General features: G+C 33.3%; 1 protein-coding gene across 3 annotated transcripts; it reads left to right on the top strand.

The window, feature by feature from the left end:
* Positions 1-114: 114 nt before the first annotated feature.
* On the top strand, positions 115-17,852 carry LOC113510526 (FHF complex subunit HOOK interacting protein 2A-like). Of its 3 annotated transcripts, XR_008253562.1 has the most exons (14): positions 115-488; positions 896-1,036; positions 2,087-2,308; positions 2,870-3,280; positions 4,273-4,466; positions 4,739-4,844; positions 5,857-6,043; positions 7,128-7,249; positions 7,589-7,758; positions 8,205-8,330; positions 12,153-12,243; positions 14,099-14,664; positions 15,817-16,450; positions 17,101-17,851. XR_008253562.1 is itself a non-coding variant. In XM_052900830.1 (13 exons), exons 1-13 carry the CDS (start codon positions 444-446, stop codon positions 15,926-15,928), a joined length of 2,493 nt encoding a protein of 830 aa, XP_052756790.1. In that variant the 5' UTR covers positions 115-443; the 3' UTR covers positions 15,929-17,852. The 3 variants fall into 3 exon arrangements, 2 of the variants coding, with proteins under 2 accessions (XP_052756790.1, XP_052756794.1); XM_052900830.1 differs by having other exon boundaries at positions 15,817-17,852; XM_052900834.1 differs by lacking the exons at positions 12,153-12,243; positions 14,099-14,664; positions 15,817-16,450; positions 17,101-17,851 and adding an exon at positions 9,173-10,585.
* Positions 17,853-18,932: the final 1,080 nt, after the last annotated feature.

Consider the following 18,932-nt stretch of genomic DNA (forward strand, 5'->3'; position numbering starts at 1 on the left):
GATTCTAATAAAATTTTCTTAAATTTCTTTACATTTTCCATCATTAGAAAAATAAAATTCCAGACAAATTATCTTTTTGAAGACTAGGCAGCATGGTCTCCGGTTAGATGTTATGTTTCGTCTTCAGTCTACGATGTAATTTTATGATTGCCAATGATTTTAATAAAATTTTCTTAAATTTCTTTACATTTTCCATCAAGATCAAGTAATCACAGCACAACCACTGAACATAAAATAATTTAACACAATATAATCCGTGAATTTAATGTGACGATTGAGTTTCCTATTCCAACTTTCCGACTAATTTTCAAATCTTGACATTTTCGTATTTTGTGATTAATGAACGTGTTTAACGTTTTGTATAATGATTTAGTAGGCTAATATTTACATAATATAGTGAAATTTGTGAATCTTCTGGGTATACACCCTGTTGTTGTGCAAAAATGTTGAGCAGATTCTCAGATGTGTTGCAAACGGCAGCTGATGTTGTAAGTAAATAAACATTGTAATTTTATTTAACTTTTAACTGCTGCAGTTACCCAATGGTATACTTTTATAGTACTTCAGCCTGTCTCTCTTGTCTTGGTCTCCCGAGACATTTAGTTCCCGAACTAAATGTCAGGCATTTAAAGAATCGATACAATAAACATTACCCTAACCTTAGATTATACCACTAATCCTATTCATTAACCATAAGCATAGCAACTTAATTCCATAAAAACAGTATATAAGACCAGCATAAAATATAGCTAATGTTCGTCTCCTTTTCATATAGTGTGTATACCAAATTTAATTACTACTACCTAAGTTACCTACCTAAATTAGTAGTACCTAAGGAGACAAGAAGGAATAAACAAAATTATATTGTAAATGGCAATTGTTAAATTATTTGTAGCTGGCACCTCCAGCGACAAGGCTGGAAGACTTTGAGTACCACTGGAAAATGATACTGAACTTTTATCAGAGCTATGATGACAGCAGCAAGGTTCACATTGAAGACACAAGGATACCTCACCATTTGCATCAAATGTTACAGGTAAATGTTCTTCTTTTTTGTGCTATTGTCTGAGTGATTGTGGTCACTATAAAATGGATTTAACCCCTGGAGTGAAGACCCCTTATATTTCTAGCAGAATAAAAAAAAAATTGGCTAATATACTGCATTCTTTAATTCTTTTTCCCCTCTAGTCTTTTAAATTGTTATTTGTACATTTAATCTTAATATAAAGATGTTAAGATTGAATTATGTTAAATTTTGATGATAGATAAGTGCACTCAAGGTGTTAAAAGTTAATGGCAAATCACCAGTTTATATAACCAGTTAAAATAGTTAATTTCTTGATTTACTGATTACATTTACTTGATTACATGATTGATGAATTTAATGTAATACTACATAAAAACTAATAGTTATATTACAAGAAAAAAACAGAGGTATAACACCTGAGTCCTCAGGAATGGCAATGCATTGGGGGTGTTATGGGCGAAACAGTATACTCTGTTATGTCTATGGTACTGCTCATTTATATAGGTAACGGTTACCACTTTCCATCAGGTGGGCCGTCAGCTTTTTTGCCATTCTAAGTTGTATAATAAAAAAACCTTCACATTTAATGCACTGTACTACATTATATAAAAGTAGTCAATAATTGTGTATACTTAGTTGCACTTGTCAGTTTCGTGTGATTGACTGAATGTTTGTAATGTTAATCAATAAGAGTTTTTTTTTTTTAATAATTACCAAGTTACAGAGATAGCATTCTGTTGTATATCAATAATTCAATGTGTCAGTGTTTTTCTAGAACCACTCTAACTGTTATAACTTTTTATGGAAAAAAGCAATTATAATGTAGGGTACTAACACATAGCTTGTGATCAGTTGTCATACTGGATTCACAATAAAAAAAGTCATGATTAATTTGTGTTATTTCTTATTTGCTATATAACACATTCAATATCACTATAAGAGTGAAATAGTGCCAAGTGTCTCTGCACAATTAGACAAATCTCTTGTCTTATATACATGTAGATTCTAATTCAAATTTATATATCTATCTCCACATAATATAATCAAATCTTATTTTAGTTAATAGTGGAAGAAGAGAAAGAACAGCACGGCGGAACAGTAGGCCCCTGCCTGGAGGCTATAGTGCAACGCTCCATCTGCTTGTTGGACGCGCTGACAGCCCTGGCGGCGGCCGACCGTCCGCCCGGCGCCCGCGCACTCGCCCTCACAATGGGCACGGCCCTACTGCGTCGCACGAGACAGCCGTGTGTCAATAGCGCGCACGTTTATAGGCCTTTACAGGTAATAATATAATTAATTAACTGTCCCAGTTGCATTAATTTTTAGAAGAATAACATCTGAGTCCTCAGGAATGGCAACGCATGGGGGGTATCATGGGCGAAACAGTTTACTCTATTATGTATCTATAGGCGACGGTTACCACTTTCCATCAGGTGGACTGTCAGCTTGTTTGCCATTCTAAGTTGTATAAAAAAAAATATATCAGCCTATTCTTATCTGGATATAGATCTCCCTCAAGTTCTAGCTTTGTGTGATTGCAATTTATTACAAAGCATTTAATTTTCTTTACTTTTACAAAAGTTTATAACAAAATGAATATGACTGTGAAATAAATATCGAAATCTATTTTGTGGTTTAGATGAAGTAGGCAGAGAAACAAAGCAGTTAGTGACACTGTTTTATACAACTGGCAGTGGCAAAGAGACTAAGAGTGTCCTTTATTGCACATGGGCATTATTTATTTATAGAGTGCATTTTTAATGGATACATAATTAATCAAAAATTTATCTTATTAATTATGTACTCATATAATGAATACATACATGAATTCTCTTTCTTCAGAGAATGTTAATCCAATGCAATGAAAATCCAGCATCACCAACCGAAAAGGAAGAAGTGGAGCTCCTCCTCACACTGTGCGGTCTTGTGAGAAAGGAGCCTGGCTTAGCCAATATCTTCACCACACCCTTTGTAGAAGACAAAGCGAGCTTGTTAAGCATACCTGAGGATATACAGAAGTTGATACCAATAAAGACGAAAGTTCAAACGCCAAAGAAGAATCCGCTCTTCGAAGTGGAACTACCCTCAAATCCTTTGAAGAATGTGTCTATAGTAAGAACTGGAGGTAGTGACTGTAACGCCACAAATAGCAGTTCCGCTGATGACGTATCATGCAAGAGCCAGAGAACTGTCTATGAGGATAATGATAAATTTCTATTGATTGATTTATTGCTATCATATTTAAATAGTGCTGTAAGTACTTTAATAATAGTATAAAAATTGAATACCAAGTAGAATTCATATATTTTAGTGAGTTAAAGTGTTGTATTATTATTTTAAAGTACTAAAGGTTACCATGTGGTTCTAACATAGAATAAACCATCCCTTTCTCATGGGTATTGTAAGAGGCGACTAAGACAATTTAATGAAAGAGGGATGGGCAGCAGCATCCCATTTAAAACAACACCAAAGCCTAACTGTGATTGCCAACTCGCCTGCCAAGCGTAGCAAGTACTGGTAAAACTCCCCTTATGAAAAAGGCCTATGATCAGCAATGGACAGTTTATGGCTGATTTAATAATAATATTATTAAAGTATTAAGCTTACAGTGTTAGTGAAAACATAACAAATTGCAGCTAAGCCTGTCTGTCATACCATTATAATCATTTGTGTTTCTACTGTGAAGCAGTTGTTTGCATAGCTGTGTTTCGGTTTGAAGGGTGGGATATGACAGTGAATTTACAGGGTACAGAGGAATAACATCTGTCCTCAGGAATGGCAACACATCACCATTATAATCATGCTCATGTCTATAGGCGACGGTTACCACTTTCTATCAGGTGGGCCGTCAGCTTGTTTGCCATTCTAAGTTGTATAAAAAAAAAAGAAAAGAAAAAAAAATCAATTTAAACTAGGCTTATTTACTGCGCGATTTGTTCTGCAAAATGCTGTCAAAACTTATCTATTTATTATATATTATTAGATAAAAATGTAGCATTTGTGGCTAATTCATATTACAAAAGGCCTTACTTGTAGACTTCCGACGTAGGCGACAGGGGAACGATATTGAGACACCTCTTCCACAACTCCCTACAATACATTTGTCATTATCGCTCCATCTAGTGGGCTTCTATAGTAAACCTATAGAAAAATACATTTGTTTTCACATTTTATACATGACTCACAAATTCCACCAAGTGTCAACAACAAACCAAGCGTTTAAATTAATATTAGACATTTTCCAGGACAATCAAGTAGTTCTCCGCGCGTGTGAGGGCATAATGATAGTGTCGTCACTACCTGAGGATGATATAGCGAATCTGGTGACCAGTTGCAGTCCAGCTTGTGAGACTATAGTGGAGAAACTAGTGGAGAAGTACAAGTGCATTCCAGCTAACACGGACCCAACTGATGTTGACCACTTAAACATCACGTGGGCGTAAGTGATATAATGTATTTTACTAAAGTGTAACTTGTATTATAACTTAAAATAATCCAGGATTTCTTATTAAATCACACTAATGAGTTTAAATGAAAGCAATATGTACATGATATATGGTCAAACTTACCTGATATGTATTTTTTTTTTAGAAATATAATTAAAAAATAAGAATTTTAAAATATTGAAATTTTAGAATGAATAAAAATCTTAATTTATCTTATTAAATAATATTTAAAATTGAAATGTACAAACTTAATATCTGTTTTTAGGTATGTGGCACATGATTTTGGGGACAAGAGTTTTAACAAATTCCATGGTTACAGAGAGTTGACGAGTTTTTTCTCGTGGTTGGATTATTGTGACACTCTCATGAAGGTAAATACAACTGAAAATTTTCCATTCGATGCTCTGCGAAAAAAAAAATAGCGTTTACAATTATGAAAACACACACAACTGAACAATGAGATGTTTAGTAGATTGAGAATAAGTTTCGCAAAGAAGTCTCAAGAATCAATCGTTACAAAATTAATATAAGACCAACACAAGTGTAAATCAAAAAGAATTAATTCAAATTTGGCGACTTCGATCAATCCCAATCAAAACTAAAACCTTGAATAATATGAATAAAAACATATTGTGCCAATCCCAAAATTTATTTAATTGGGTTATCATTATCATCCTACCCTTATGGGTAGGATGATAATGATGAATTCAAAAATGGCTATGTAATCTATACTAATATTATAAAGAGAAAATATTAGATTGTTTGTTTGTAATATATGGTCAACAGTGTCTCTCTTAAAACATCACCAAAAGCCTATCTAGGGTTGCCGACCCGCCTGCCAAGCGTGGCAACTACTGGCAGAACTCCCCAATATAGGGAAGCATATCTTCAGCTATGAACAAATAATGGCTAATATAATGATGTGGATGAATGGATACACTCAAAAACTAATCTGCCAATTTTAAAAATTCATTCATCTGTAGAAAACTACATTATCAACAAATACCAAATGTTATATATTATTTTTAAAATTCTATCTACACATGTGAAGCCGGTTTGAAATACTAGTCGCATAATATAACCACAATATGAACATACGAATAGAGAAAGTCTTTTAGAAGTTAAATTTTTTTTTAAATGGATGGAAATGGAACGATAACCCCACCCGTGCAATTATACACCGGCGGGACACCAGTGGAAGATGATAGGTGAGAATGAAGACGGGTCAGTCGGCTCATCGTGAAGAATTCGACAAGAATTAATAACGATAATTTCCAGGGGATACCGCGAGGAGGTCGACCTGATATGGATATATTGCTAGCAATGGGGCTGTTGGAACCCATCACTAATAATCCTTTTCCCCCTGTTGTTATCTTTTGGCAGGAGTGCCACCCAGATATCGCATCGCATTTATCGCGAACGTTCCGCGCGGGCTTCCTCGAGGGCGCGGCGGAGGCGGGCGCGGGCGCGGGCGCGGGCGCGGCGGCGGGCGCGGCGCACCACGCCGCTCTAGTGGCCGCACTACTTGCCAAGTGCCTGAAAGTCATCGACGCACCCGACTTGCTAAATGGTGAATATCGAGAAATAATCGGAAAGTTTATTTTATGAAAATAGTAAAAAAAAATATTATTTTGTTCCACTGAATCATAATATTTATTATATGTTATTTTTAAATCTTATTGTTATTATTTATTTTATTAATTTCAAAATTATAATGTAAATATTGACTTGCCATTGTGTGACGAAAACTGTTACATTGGTTAATAAAGAAATATGAAATAGTCGTAGAAAACTGACGGATATATATATATATATATATATATATATATATATATATATATATATATATATATATATATATATATATATATATATATATATATATAATATTAATATTTGTCAGGTCCGTCAGTATTCTACGACTATGACGATATTATATTACGGTCTGTAACAATATGGTTGATGATATTGATTGAAACTGTATTTTGTATATTAAACGATATGTTTTTAATAGGTGATAATAGAATGGTAACCCCGCCTATCGGTATACGCTGGCGGCACACCAGTGAGTGATGGTAGGTAAAAATAAAGCAGGTCAGTTGGTCCATGGTGGCGAATTCACCAGGAAATAACCACAATGGTTTCCAGGGGAAACCGCATGAAAGTCTACCTATCAGGATATATTGTTTGTAATGGGGCTACTAATCCCCGTTACTAATAATCCCTTCTCTTCCTTATTTTCGAATTTATTTATTATCAAAATATAGTAACTGGCTGTTCTATTCTATATTCTGTGCCGAGACCACACGGTCTCGGCATAGAATAGGCCACCCCTTCCTTTCCCGTGGGTATCGTAAGAGGCGACTAAGGGAGAGCGAGGGATGAGCCAGTCCCTCTTAAAACATCTCTAAAGCTTAACTGCGCTTGCCAATCCGCCTGCCAAGCGTGGCAACTACTGGCAAAACCCCTCAAGGGGGAAATTTATGTTTAGCAATGGACAGTTAAAAGCTGGTATGATGATGATGATGATGATGATAGTAATTTGTAATCTTTGAGTTTTCAATATTAACTAGAAGTAAATAGGTACAGTTAGTTTGTACTATTTATTTTTTGTTACTATTTAAATGTATTTTTACATTTTGTTTTGTGTACAGAATTCTCAAATTGGTTAGTTGGCGAGGGCGAAGTTTCCGAGTGGCCTCTACTTCACACGCTCATAAACAACTGCCTCACAGACAACTATGACCTCACGTTGGAAACGCTGCGCTTTTTCGAGGTAAGTACTTGGGTACCTCTGTCCCATTCGTGTTTCTACCGTGAAGCAGTTGTGTTTGCATGGCTGTGTTTCGGTTTGAAGGGTTGGATATGCCGTGAATTTACAGGGTACAGAGGAATAACATCTGAGTCCTTAGGAATGGCAACGCATGGAGGGTATCATGGGCGAAACAGTATACTTTGTTATGTCCACGGTACTGCTCATGTCTATAGACGACGGTTACCACTTTCTATCAAGTGGGCCGTCAGCTTGTTTGTTATTCTAAGTTGTATAAAAAAAAATATGGGCTGTATGCTTGATACCTCTTGAGTGGTATAAAAAAAAAACTTATAATTGCAGACGATAATCGAGAAAGGCACGGAGCACACGATTCACCGTCTGGTGTTGTCGCGCGTGTGTACCCGCGGCTATCTCGCCCAACATTCCCCGCATTCGCCTTTAACCGGCGACGACGACGAGCGGGACAGATTAAACGACCTCTCCACCTGGAGGGAGCGAGAGAGAAACAGGTAATCATGGATTTTTATTAATAGGTAGCCACAATTTACCGTGAAGCAGTTGTGTTTGCATGGCTGTGTTTCGGTTTGAAGGGTGGGATATGGCGTGAATTTACTGGGTACAGAGGAATAACACCTGAGTCCTCAGGAATGGCAACGCATGGGGGGGGGGGGTATCATGGACGAAACAGTATACTCTGTTATGTCCATGGTACTGCTCACGTCTATAGGCGACGGTTACCACTTTCCATCAGGTGGGCCGTCAGCTTGTTTGCGATTCTACGTTGTATAAAAAAAATGTACTAATCGGTTTGAAGGGTGGAATATGGCGTGTTATTGATTTTTATGATATCAATACACTTTTTTTCTCTCATTGCGAATGTAGGTGTGAGTTAGAATTAATCAATATAAAAAAAAATTAACTTAATTTTTTTTATTAAAAAAAAAAAACTTTACAGAGAGGCGATGAAGCAGCTTCAGCACGAGGGCCACGTGAATGAACAGATCAACGACATATTGTCGCACGAAGGTGTCGACCTCACCGACCACACGGAGAGCGAGAATATACACAAAATTATCAACAGGTACGTTTTTTTTTATACAACTTAGAATGGCAAACAAGCTGACGGCCCACCTGATGGAAAGTGGTAACCGTCGCCTATAGACATGAGCGGTACCATGGACATAACAGAGTGTATTGTTTCGTCCGTGATACCCCCTATGCGTTGCCATTGCTGAGGACTCAGGTGTTATTCCTCTGTACCCAGTAAATTAAAAATTAAATATATATCACGGTTGTATACACGTTTTATGGGTAAGATGTCGCTGTTTGGTCCCGGCATAAAACGGACCATCCCTTCCTTTCCCGTGGGTCCGTAGGAGTCAACTAAGGGAATTTAATAGTGGAGGGATGACTCATACGCACAATGGCCGAAATGAGAGGCTTAGCATGGAAAATAGAGTCCAATTTACATTACATTACATAGTAGAGGTATGGTCAGCAGCGTTCCTTTTAAAACATCACTAAATCCTAACTGCGTTGCTAATCCGCCTGCCAAGCGTGGCAACTACTGGCAAAACCCCCTATTTTCAGCAGTGGGCAATGAATCCTTATACTGATTGCAAATTTATTAATTGGAAAAAATCGTGTATAATTCACTATAATCGTAAATTGTGTTACAATATAGAAAGTATATGTTACATATGTATTATATACAAGCTAATATATAATATTATTTGTGACTTCTGAATTAGTATAAAGTGCACTATCTCAGAAGCCCCCCTATACTAAAATAACAGACTGTGTACGACTCAGTCTGGGCGATACATAGTAACAAATGACCACATATTTTTCTCGTTATTTCATTAGTAAACAGTGAATAGGTATACAGATTTATTGAGATAATTTTTTTCTACCGCATTTTAGACGACTAGAACTGCTCAAAGCTCGAATAGAAGAAATAATGGCCGAGGAAAAAGTTCCCACCGGAGAATGAGTGCAATAAATAATTTATTTTCTTATAGGAAGGCTTAGTATATTTATACATATATTAGGAGCTAATAAATATACAATTTTAATAAGTGCATATTTGTATTAATAAATACAGATGTACCATTGTATATATGGAAGATAGCAGTCGGCCATCTTGTATTGTTGGCCATCAAATTTTATATAATTAAGAATGAATTTTAAAAATTGAATGTACAAAGATAACGCCATGAGATTTTTTTTTTATTTGTAATAAATATATTGAAAAAAAAATTCTTATACATTAAACAAGTGATTGTAAATAATTATTTAGATACGGAATTAATGCTTATTTGGTTGAGTTAATATTTTTTTCATGCACTTAGTGTTATTAAATTCCAATTGTTCCTTTTTATACATTAATTTATTAGATATATTTAAAAATTTACTTTTTTCGAACCCAACGATACCACAAAAGAGATAAACACAAATTTTATTTCAATACCAACCTGAATATTAAAATAAGAAAATTGTTAAAAAAATAATTTAAAGGAATATAAGTATTATTATAAAATAGAAATGAATATTAAATTAGTCTACAAGAAATTATAAAAGGCTGTGTTAGAATCACTAAAACACTATAATCGGTTGAATTTTTTTTTTTATTTTTTAAATATTTTTTTTTATATTACATTTAAAAGTTGAATGTTAAATTAATGATCTGTTATAGATCGTAATTCTTTGATACTGAAAGCTTTTACATTTTGTATATCCTTGTGTACACTGGTGAATTTGCTTTTGAGGCCTTATTCACACACCAACAACCTTTTTATTTCATTAAATGAGACCTTAGATTATATAGATGGAGCCTCGAGTTTCAAAAACGAGTCAACTTTTTGTCAGCTAATTGTCAAATAAGTCGACTCGTTTTTTATTAGTGTTCTATATACTTACTTACACATATAATGTATCTTGACGTATCTATATTTAATTATTACATAAATAAAACCAGTTTTTATGCATTGAAAAGATGCAAACGTTATAAAACGAAATAAATATAGAAGTTATAAAGGAAACATTCATAACTATTTATCACGCAAAATTGTAGGAAAAAGTTGACCTCTTTTTCTCGAAGCATTTGAAGACACTCTATCTATATAATTTAAGGCTGAGATTTAAAAAAGTCTATGACACTATATTATTCATACTTACGAGGCGTGAGATCACGTATACGTCTGAAAATATCCGTCAAGAAAAATCGTTTAATTTTATTTATAAATGAAAATGTCTATTCTTTATTAGTGAGATATAAAGGGCTACAGCCAAGGGGCGCAAAGAAAACCAGAAAAATATACTAGACTAAATTTACTTTACAAATAAACTATAACTAATTAAATGTCAATCGGTCGATGTGTGTCGAGAGTGATTCTTTATTAGACTCTGTTTGAGGCCGCTGCTTATGCGGCGGTTTCTAGGAATTATAGTTTCGTAACAAGTGTTTACGTATCGTTCATTAATAACGACTTGATGTGTGAACGGGCCGTATTTTTTTTTATTTGTTGATATAAGTACTCTATTTTTTTTTTAAATTGCTTGATCTGTTCAACAATTATTTTGTTAATTATACTAGGTATAATCCCACAGACGTGGATTGAAATAGATGTCGCGACTGCATATTCTGGGCGTGTCAGTTTTGACCATGCAATAGGGTCTAATGGTTTGGAGTTCCTATATAAAGTTTATAATAAAAAAAAAAAAAACAATAACAGTGTTACACGATCAAACAAATAAAATTTTTTATACGTTTATTAGCTATGAGCTAAGTCTGTCAGGTCTAAACCGATTTGGAAAACACTTTTTTTTTATCTATGTACTAGCGTTTCGACTAGTTTTTGGGTTAATTTATTTAAGAGTAAAAAAATTATGCGTTTCCTCTTAATTTCGCGTTTATTCGAATGATGATGCGTTATAGAATTTGATGGTCTGGGGTGATTGGGCCAATAAGGATCAAGGACTAGCACCAAAATAGTATCACGCGATTTACAGGAGTTGCGATTATCTGATCAGTTTGAAATGGAGCTGCAACAGTCTATAAGGATATACTTACAATTTGATATAGACATTTTATCAAAATCGGTTCAGTAATTCACTTTTTAAATCAAAATAACTAGTTTTGTCACAATTGAAGTAGCTTTTTTTTTTGGATCTTTAATTATATATATATATATATATATATATATATATATATATATATATATATATATATATATATATATATATATATATATATTTTGATTATTTTTAAATTCAGTATTCATTAGTGTATATATATATACAGTGGCATATGAAGTAGTGAGTGGGCAATAGTAGTGCTAAACAGAAGTGAAATATTTACATAAATTACAAATAATTATATATTATTTGAAAGATACAATATAAATACATAGGTACATATAAATAATCCATATTATGAAATGAATTAATTTGCAAGAAACATAATGATTATATATGTTGACAATAGATATAAAAGTACATATTTTGTCATAATTAAGGGTGCAAAATATAAATCGTACTCATACATAAAGTTCTTGGGCATTATACATATGTTATTTTCGAAAGGATGTAGCGCTGGAGACGTTTACTGTCAATAAATTGCATTTCTGTAATCAAAGCAAGTTACAAATGTGCTATTATTTGTTTATCAAATGAATCGTGTTCACGAGTAGTCGCGTTGCGACATCTATATCTATCTACGTCTATGTATATCCGTAAATGGTTATGGGTACTTAGTTTAGTTTTGTAATAGCGATAATTTTAACACCGTAAGGATCTGTGATTATATATTTTGGATGGTTTATTTTTAAGATGTATTTGTTACATATCATTAAACGTTTTTATGAGTACACGGTTTGTTTTATTGTCCCCGTTTCTCTTGCAGTTTCCTGCTGCTACTGCCGCGCGCCATACTCTCCGACCCGGTGGGATCTGACTATGAGCATTACATACACGATGCCCATAGACACTATCAGGTATATATTTACTAGTCGTATCCCGCGGCTTTGTCCGCTTGAATCAGTACATAAAGTACTTTATACTATACTATACTATACTCTATACCAATTTTCCCAACCTTTTTTATGTCGTGCCCCACTTGAACAATTCAAAAATTTTTATGCCTCCATACATAATTTTTCCCGACAGTTTACTTGACTACTCTAATAACCCAGTTGATATCTTGGTAATGTCAAACCAAATTAAACCTTTTTTTTTATATACAACTCAGAATGGCAAACAAGTTGATATGATGGAAAGTGTCAACCGTCCAAATTATACATGGACATAATAAATATAAACAGCATTTTTTTATTATTTATTTTTTTGTTAAACACAGCCATGCAAACACAACTGCTTCACGGTTGAAACACGATAAGTACCCAAGCAATCGACTTTTTAAAAGTCTCCCTCTGGTAACTACTAAATATTTCCATTTTTTTTTGTTAAATTTGCACCGATAGACGGGCATTTGAAATTCGAAAAAAATTAAAATAGTCCATTATCAAATTGCCCCCCCCCCCCCCCCCCTTAACTACAAATTGTGAGGCGTGGGCGCGCGTTGTTAGTAATTGGATATATTACTAAAATTTTTATAGCCAGTAATATAGAGTATATTACTCAAGTATCAGATCGACCTCCACGTGGTTTCCCCCTGGAAACCATCGTGGTTAAATCTTGTGGAATTCATCACAACGCGTCAACAGACTTGCTTTCATCCTCGCCAGTATATACCGATAGCGCAAGCGGAGTTACCATTCTATTTTCAGCCATTAAAAAAACTAATATAAAAACAGCAACGTATGAGAGATACCATAGAGATAGAGAGTTGCCATGTGGTCCCGGCATAGAATGGGCCACCCCTTCCTTTCCCGTGGGTGTAATAAGAGGTGATTAATAGAACATAACGGTCGAGGGATGGGCAGCAGAATCTCTCTTAAAACATCACCAAAAGCCTAACTGCGATTGCCAACCCGCCTGCTAAGCGTGGCAACTACTAGCAAATCATCCCTCATGAGGGAGGCCTGTGTTCAGCAGTGGACAATTAACGGCTGATGTGGTGATGATGATGAGAGATACTAGATAGATAGATAATTTATTTGCATTACTTACAGCTTACCAAAGGGAGACTTTGTACAAAAGTCGATTGCTTAGGTACCTTTGTCCCATTCGTGTTTCTACTGTGAAGCAGTTGTGTTTGCATGGCTGTGTTTCGGTTTGAAGGGTGGTATGTGGCGTGAATTTACTGGGTACAGAGGAATAACATCTGAGTCCTCAGGAATGGCAACGCTTCGGGGGTATCATGGGCGAAACAGTATACTCTGTTATGTCCATGGTACTGCTCATGTCTATACGCGACGTTTACCACTTTCCATCAGGTGGGCAGTCAGCTTGTTTGCCATTCTAAGTTGTATAAAAAAAGCTACTACGGAAGACCATATTTAATAGACCGTACTATAGTAATTGTTATTCGTGTCTATGGGCAACTGTAACTCGGCTTGTTTTGTATATCAAGTAATTTAAAAAATGTAGTGTAAAAAGTAGTTCATTATCATCGTATCAACCTTTAACTGTCTAGTGGACATAAGCGCCCCCTTAGGGGATGTTGTCAGTAGTTGCCACGCTTGGCAGGCAGGTTGACAATCGCAGTTAGGAATCAGAGATGTTTTAAAAAGGACACTGCTGCCTATCCCTCGTGGGTATCGTAAAAGGAGACTGGAGGAACCCAGTCTCCTTTTACGATACCCACGAGAAAGGAAGAAGTGGCCTGTTCTATGTCGGGACCACAGGGGCAAGTAAAAAGCAGATGTTTAACAACATACACGTTTGCAGCTCTGGTTGGACATTACATCGACATTTAATTGGCCAACCGACCAAAACTATATCGATAACACGGCCAGTTCCACCCACAGCTACGACAGCCGACCAGAAGCGGACATACACCTGGACGAGGCGTTCCAATCGGAAAAATCCGATAAGCACAACACTAGTATAGAAAAAATCGGTAACTATTGCGCCGAGGACAAATGTCAATTTAGTCAAAAACTAGTATTGAGAAGTCGGGACTTGAATTCGGTGCCTGAGGAGGAATTTGATGAAGGTCCCTTCCTGAAAATGCTTTTTACTTTACTATCTACAATGCCCACTCAGCCTTACCAAGTGAATTTACATTTGACATCTATAATTTCAAAGTTGGCACTAATGCCACATCCGAATTTGCACGAGTACCTCTTAAATCCAATGTTGCCAACTGGCAAAAAGACGCAAACTCTATTTAAAACGCTACAGGATTTAGCAAGGCGGTTGACTATGGAAATACCGAGAATAAGGAATTACAAAAAGGTTATTGAAAATACTAGATTGCAGCTGATGAGTGAGGACCCTAGTTATGATGAGAGGTATGTATTTTTTTATTAAAAAATAAGTTATGTTCATGACTATAAATCCTTATGGGGTAGTCAGAGGTTATTGTAGATTCTTACAGTTGTGGTAAAAGTGAAAATGGACATTTCGCTGAGCATATTTCAATGGAACGTGATGTTTAATTAGTATTAAAGTATTTCCTCCATATAACGCCACCATTCCCTTTTTATCCTCAAGATATGGTAAGAGACTTGGTAACTGTAACATGTAAGGGAAGGAAATGGATACATAGTAAATGCTATACAAGCCTTTTGTATTATAATATTAGTCAAATATCTACCTAGAAATTTCAGATCAGTTGAATATGAAAAACATCTATTTATTTACACTTTATTGCATATTTCTAGTAATAAATAAAGTAAATTTGAAATCTTAATTTAATGCCAAGTAACTTAGTTTTTTTTTTTTTTTTTTTTTATTTAGAGTTTACAATATTTACATACTTCATAAATTATAAAAGTAATAACGAATAAATAATTATTATAAATTTAAAAATAATAATAGGTCGTCTACTTGGGTACGTTTGCCCCACTCATATTTCTGTCATGAAACAGCTGTTGTTTCATGACAGAAATATGAGTGGGATAGAGGTACCCCACATACAGGGTATGAAAGCATATCACCATAGTTCTCAGGATAGGCACGCATGAAGGGTGGGTGCTATGGGTATCACAGTATATTCTTAGGTGACTGCAGTGCTGTTTATGTCTATAGGCGACGATTACGCCTTCCATCAGGCGAGCCGTCAGCTTGTTTACCATTCTAAGTTACAGAAAAAAATAATAAAATATTGATGCTTAAATGTCATTATTTCATTATTTAAATTAAAATTTTTCAACCGACCTCAAATAAAGGAGTACATTCTCAAATCGGTTGTATTTTATTTTTTGTCACTTCATAACTCCATTGTTTATGAATTGATTTCGAAAATCCTTTTCTTTCTCTGAAAGGATATACTTTTAGATTGGTTACATGGAAATTTCATCAAAATTTGTTCAGTAGTTAGATCTTTAAATGAAAATCATTGATTTCCCATGATTGAAGTCGATATCCATTTTTTGTTTTTTAGAATAATAATAATTATATATATTTTTTTTAATAATTTTAAATTAAATATTTCATTTCAGCTGCGACCATAACCAACTTGTAGAAAGTTTAATAGTTCTAGAAGAGTTCTGCAAGGAATTGGCAGCGATCGCATTCGTCAAGTACCAGCACTCGATGCATATGCACAGATAATCTTGTGGCCTTTAGTCGTTTGATGAATTTTGGATACGCAGAGGTTTCTTTGATTTCTTTTATTTGAGTCATTTAATGAGGTAACTTGGTTTAACCCTTCTTTGCATAATGGTGGAAATTTCCATAATAACATTGAACGCCCAAAAATTATATAAAAGAACAAGTTCACTTTAAGTTGATCGTCTGTGGATACCTTTTCAATGTCCATTACAGAAAAAAAAACATAGCTGTCAAATTTATTTTTTTTAACCATTTTGTCTTTAATTTTGAACATGAATTATATCACCTTGATTTATTTCATCAATAAAAAAAATCATGCAAAGAAGAATTAAGTCTTCAATAAGTATATAATAAAAAAATATTTACCTAGTAATTTCAGATGACATGAAAATCTATAGAGATCAGGTGAATATCAAAGATATTCACAATATAATAACAATACAATACAAAAGGCCGGCAGCACACCTGCAATGCCGCTGGTGTTGTGGGTGATCATGGGCGGCGGTAGTCACTTATCATCAGGTGAGCCGCATGCTCGTTTGCCCCCGTGTGTTGTAAAAAAAAATATGATAGCCAATCTCATGAAATTTACAGTTTACAGTACTTAAACTTGTTTTATAAAGTATAAAAGTTATATATAATGAATAAGTAATAATTCATCATTATATCAGCCTTAAACTTGGAGGGATTTGCCAGTAGTTGCCACGCTTGGCAGGCGGGTTAACAACCGCAGTTGCTTTGGAGATGTTTTAAGAGGGACGCTGCTACCCATCCCTCCACCATAAGCTCGCTTAGTTACGACAGCCACGGGAAAGGAAGGTGTGACCTATTCCATGCCGGGACATACACGGTTAACCACTTATTATTATTATAAATCATATTTTTTATAACATTCCTACTAAAACATTATGTCAATGAAACCTCTGTTATCAAATGTCCAAAAAGTATTAAATGTAGAGATATAATATAGGCGCTAGAGTCATTGTGCTTTATGGTTTTCTTTTTTTTTAAATAGTTAACGCTTAAATTTCGAATTATATTTTTTTAAATAATGAACGTTTAAATTTCGAATTTGTTGTTATGTTTTATTATTTGTTTTATATCAATTAATTGCATAAATTACTGTTATTGTTTTTATTAAATTTTTATCTAGTTATTAAATTTTGTTTCAGTGATAAAAGTGTAAAAGTGTTTTTCAAAGATGAGGCTCAAGAAATCTCTGTATAAAGCTATAAAATATTAAATGAAAATCAATTAAATTGAAAATGTTTTTAGTCAACGATAATAATTTAAAACATAGTTACGATCTCAAATATTTTGTCAAATTACAAGTACATACATGTAGATTTTTTTAGTATATTATTAATCCTGATTCCTATAGATATTCCAAATGTATTTTTAGTGTTCCATTCGTCACATTGTTTTTGATGGTATTCCGTTTTACGTATTTTGTATTATATATATTTTTAATTCAATAGTTGATCTTTATACAGAGAAATTGCAATTGAGGTGCTAAAATATAGGTTTTATTGCACTATCAAATATATAGGATTCATCAAGTTTTTACCAAATATACGTCATATATATTTTAGTATACAAACATACGTACTATATTACGTACGTGTAATATACATGTGTAAAATATTCTTTACTTATGTATATGTATAATATGTTTTTATGTAGATGTCGAGTCAATAATTTTTACCAAAATAGGTATATGCAAACAATATGATTTACGACATTTATTTAAATTTTATTACGAGGGAATAGATGAACATACATACATACAGGTCAAAATCATAATCCTCCTTTTTACTTCGCCGTAGTCGGCTAAAAACAAAGCGAACATGGAAAATGAATATTATTTGAGTTACAACAAGATAATTATAAAACTTTTACCGATATTAAATTTATGTTAATATCTTCATAAATTAATATCAAATATCATATATATATATATATATATATATATATATATATATATATATATATATATATATATATATATATATATATATTGACGCAAATAAATTATATATTTGATATAAAAATTTGACGTTCATCTAAAATTTCCTACATGAATAAATGATTTTTGAATTTTGAATTTTGAATTTTATAGTAACAAACGCCTAATACATTATATTGTAGTTTCCATGAATTCTAGTCTATATATTTAACATTCCTTAGTTGAAATTGTATAATTTGTTCAAAATACTAGTATAACATTAATTTTTTATAGTTTATATATTTATGCGATTTTGTGGCTTTTTTAAGAAAATGACAATTAAATATTTGGTTTGAAAATTGTTGTATCAATATATGTTATATTAAGGAATTGAAGATTTTTGTGATTTCTAATTATGCACAATAATATTGTTTTATTGCAGCTGTAAATTATACAGATTAAGGAGCAATCTTTTATCTGTCTTCATTTTAAATGATCAAACTTATAACATTGTAAAAACATCCATGATGTTTATTACAAATTAAAAAAATATATAAGAATAATTAAAAAAAAAAATTACTGCTGTGAATTTTTTACGAATTTGCTATAATTCGATCGATAGTCATATTGTTTAGTCATTACTCCTTATGTTTTATTTACTTAAGTTACTTTTTTTTCCATTTAACGATATTATGACATTGTTTTAAAACAAAAAAAAAATCGTAAAATATGGTTCTTATATCGTTCAATAAACAGATATTAATAATGTTTACTTATATATTTCATATACAGAATGTAATCAGAATTGTTGGCGTTATTAAGCTTATTTAGACTTATACCGTAGTAAACGCCCTCTGTTGTTTTACCAGTGTAACTAAACATTTTTACCAAAGAAATATATATATATATATATATGAATTGTTTAATTTGATTTCACCTGTATGAGTTAATAAAATAAATACTGAAATATGTTACTGTAAAAGCCCGTACATTGGTAAATCTTTTATTTAGAAATTTATCTATCTTTTAAAATAAATCTTAGCATTTACCGACATGAAT

This window comes from Galleria mellonella, unplaced genomic scaffold, assembly GCF_026898425.1.
Source record: "Galleria mellonella isolate WM207_F2 unplaced genomic scaffold, CSIRO_AGI_GalMel_v1 utg1267, whole genome shotgun sequence".
Taxonomy (NCBI): Eukaryota; Metazoa; Arthropoda; class Insecta; order Lepidoptera; family Pyralidae; genus Galleria; species Galleria mellonella.